At 45.0% G+C, this 2,500-nt stretch overlaps 1 protein-coding gene across 1 annotated transcript in view; it reads left to right on the top strand.

Moving 5' to 3' along the window:
• TRPV3 (transient receptor potential cation channel subfamily V member 3) overlaps nucleotides 1–2,500 on the top strand; it is a gene marked incomplete at its 5' end in the record, with an annotated part of 53,758 nt that overhangs the window by 29,788 nt on the left and 21,470 nt on the right. Inside the window, one exon of the mRNA XM_083379718.1 lies at nucleotides 1,037–1,138. Within this exon, the coding sequence (XP_083235844.1) occupies nucleotides 1,037–1,138 (102 nt within the window). The remainder of the gene's footprint in view (nucleotides 1–1,036; nucleotides 1,139–2,500) is intronic.

Raw genomic sequence — 2,500 nt, 5'->3', positions numbered from 1 at the left:
AGTATAAATCCTTCCATTCCCCACTATCCCAGTCAGAGCTGAAGAAGCTTCTTGGAGGGGAAGCGAAACGTCTTCAAAGAAGAACAAAGGAAGTCCAGCTGCCTCTTGAAAAACCATCTTGGGGACAACCCTGACCTGGAATGATGCAGAACCTCCATAAACAGGAACGTAAGGCAGCACCATCTCCTCATCCGTTTTTATTCTGGACAAGATGGATCCCTTTCCAGGGCATCTTGAACTGCCCTGGAAACTTCTACAGGTAGTCCTTGACTTACGGCCAACAATTGTGAGCAGAATTCCCATGGCTAAGCAAGGCTAAGTTAAATGAGTTGCGCCCAGTTTTAAGATCTCTATTTTTTTTTGCCACGGTCGCTAAGTGAACTGCCGTTGTTAAGTGAATCAGGTGGTTGTTAAGCGAATCCGGCTTCCCCCACCAACTTTGCTTGCTGGAAGCTGCAAAGGGCGATAACGTAAGCCCAGGATGCTGCAGCGATTATAAATACAGGTAGTCCTTGACTTACGACCGCAACTGAGCCCAAAATTTATGTCGCTCAGTGAGAGATTGGTCAAGTGAGTTTTGTCCCCTTTTACGACCTTTCTTGCTATGGTCGTTAAGTGAATCCCTGCATTGGTCGCAAAAGGGGATCATGTGACCCAGGGACACGGCGACCGTTGTAAATACGAGTCAGTTGCCAAGCATCTGAATGCAAATCACATGATCAGAGGGATGCTGCAACGGTCGTAAGTGTGAAAAACGGTCATAAGTCCCTTTTTTCAGTGCCTCTGTAACTTCGAAGGGTCACTGAGTGAACTGCTGTAAGCCGAGGACTACCTGGCATGGTGGTTGCCAAGTGCCCAAATTTTGATCACCTGATTGTAGAGATGCTGTGACGGTCGCAAGTGCAAGCACCGGTCGTAAGTCACTTTTTCCGCCTTGTTGTAACTTTGAACAGTCATTCAATGAAGGGTTGTAAGGTGAGGACTACCTATATTCTTATTTTTTTCTTCTCTCTCTCTTTTTTTTTTTTGTCCCTAGCCTCCACCGTTCCCTTTGGCACTGATCGGAGACCTGAATTGGCTGCAGCTATTGGGACAAGCCATGGTTATATTGGGAGCTGTGTTTATTGCTATTAAAGAGGTAAGTAGAACAACGGCTAATGACCCTCTTTTACCGGTCTACTATAGAGAGCGTCCTCTCGTATGGTATTGTGGTTTGGTATGCTGGTCTGACAGCCGCAGATAGGAAAGTATTACAGAGGGTGGTGAGCACAGCACAAGACATTGTGGGCTGTTCCCTGACACCACTGGATGACCTCGCCAGGGCTCGTTGCCTTGGAAGAGTGAGGAAGATTCTCAGGGATGACTCACACCCTGGACGGTACCTCTTTACTCTCCTACCATCCGGTAGGAGATATAGGAATATAGCCAGCCGTACCAACAGGCTAAAAAATAGCTTTTATCGGTGGGCTGTTAGGCTTTTGAACGGGACATAATCGTATGCAGAATTGACTTGGGAGGCCGGTGTGTGGTGGTGTTGGTTCACATGGTGTGGTAGGAGGGAGGGTTTGTTGTCACTGTGTGTTGGGGGGAGAGAGCACGGGGGGGGGAAGGTTCAGCTAATCTCAATGTACACATGTTGTACTTTGACAATAAAGGTTTATTATTATTATTATTATTATTATTATTATTATTATTATTATTATTATTATTATTATTATTACGATGATGATGAGGTAAGTGCTGCTAGGAATATTCAACACCGGCATGGATCTCTTCTCTTAGAGTGCCCAAACTGGGTTTCACACAACAGACTAAAACATAGGAAGAACAGCTGTGGGACTTGGGTTTGGCCAGTGTAAGGAAAGAAGAAATAGGGGACACATGATAGCAGAGTTCCAATATTTAAGGGGATGCCACAAAGAAGAGGGCGGTCAAATTATTCCCCAAAGCACCAGAGGGAAGGACGAGAAACAAATGATGGAAACTCATCAAGGAGAGAAGCAACCTGGAATTAAGGAGAAACTTCCCGACAGTGAGGACAATCAACCAGTGGAACAACCTGCCACCAGAAGCTGTGAATGCTCCAACACTGGAGGTTTTTAAGAAGAGACTGGACAGCCATTTGTCTGAAATGGGATAGGCTTTCCTGCCTGAGCAGGGGGTTGGACTAGATGACCTCCAAGTTCCCTTCCAACTTTACTATTATTAATATTAAATTTATGTCAATTGACAATCCCCCAAATTTGGGATCACCTGAATGTGGGGATGCTCCCAAGGTTGAAAGTATAAGGGCTGGTCGTAAGTCTTTTTTTTTTTTCCCAGGGCCGTTGTAACTGATACTGTAGTAAGTCAAGGACTAACCTTTAACTGTTGAGAGCAAAAAATATGTTCTTTTACAAAATGAAATTAAATTGGGGCTGAGGAGTTTTGTTCCAGTTCTTGCACAGAATGTGAGATATGACACAGCTGGGGACTATAGGCAAGTGAGCCCAACATTTCT

This window comes from Vipera ursinii (genome assembly GCF_947247035.1).
Source record: "Vipera ursinii genome assembly, chromosome: 1".
NCBI classification, from domain to species: Eukaryota; Metazoa; Chordata; class Lepidosauria; order Squamata; family Viperidae; genus Vipera; species Vipera ursinii.
Note: the sequence above shows the minus strand (reverse complement) of the source record. Positions and strands in the feature narration are given on the sequence as shown.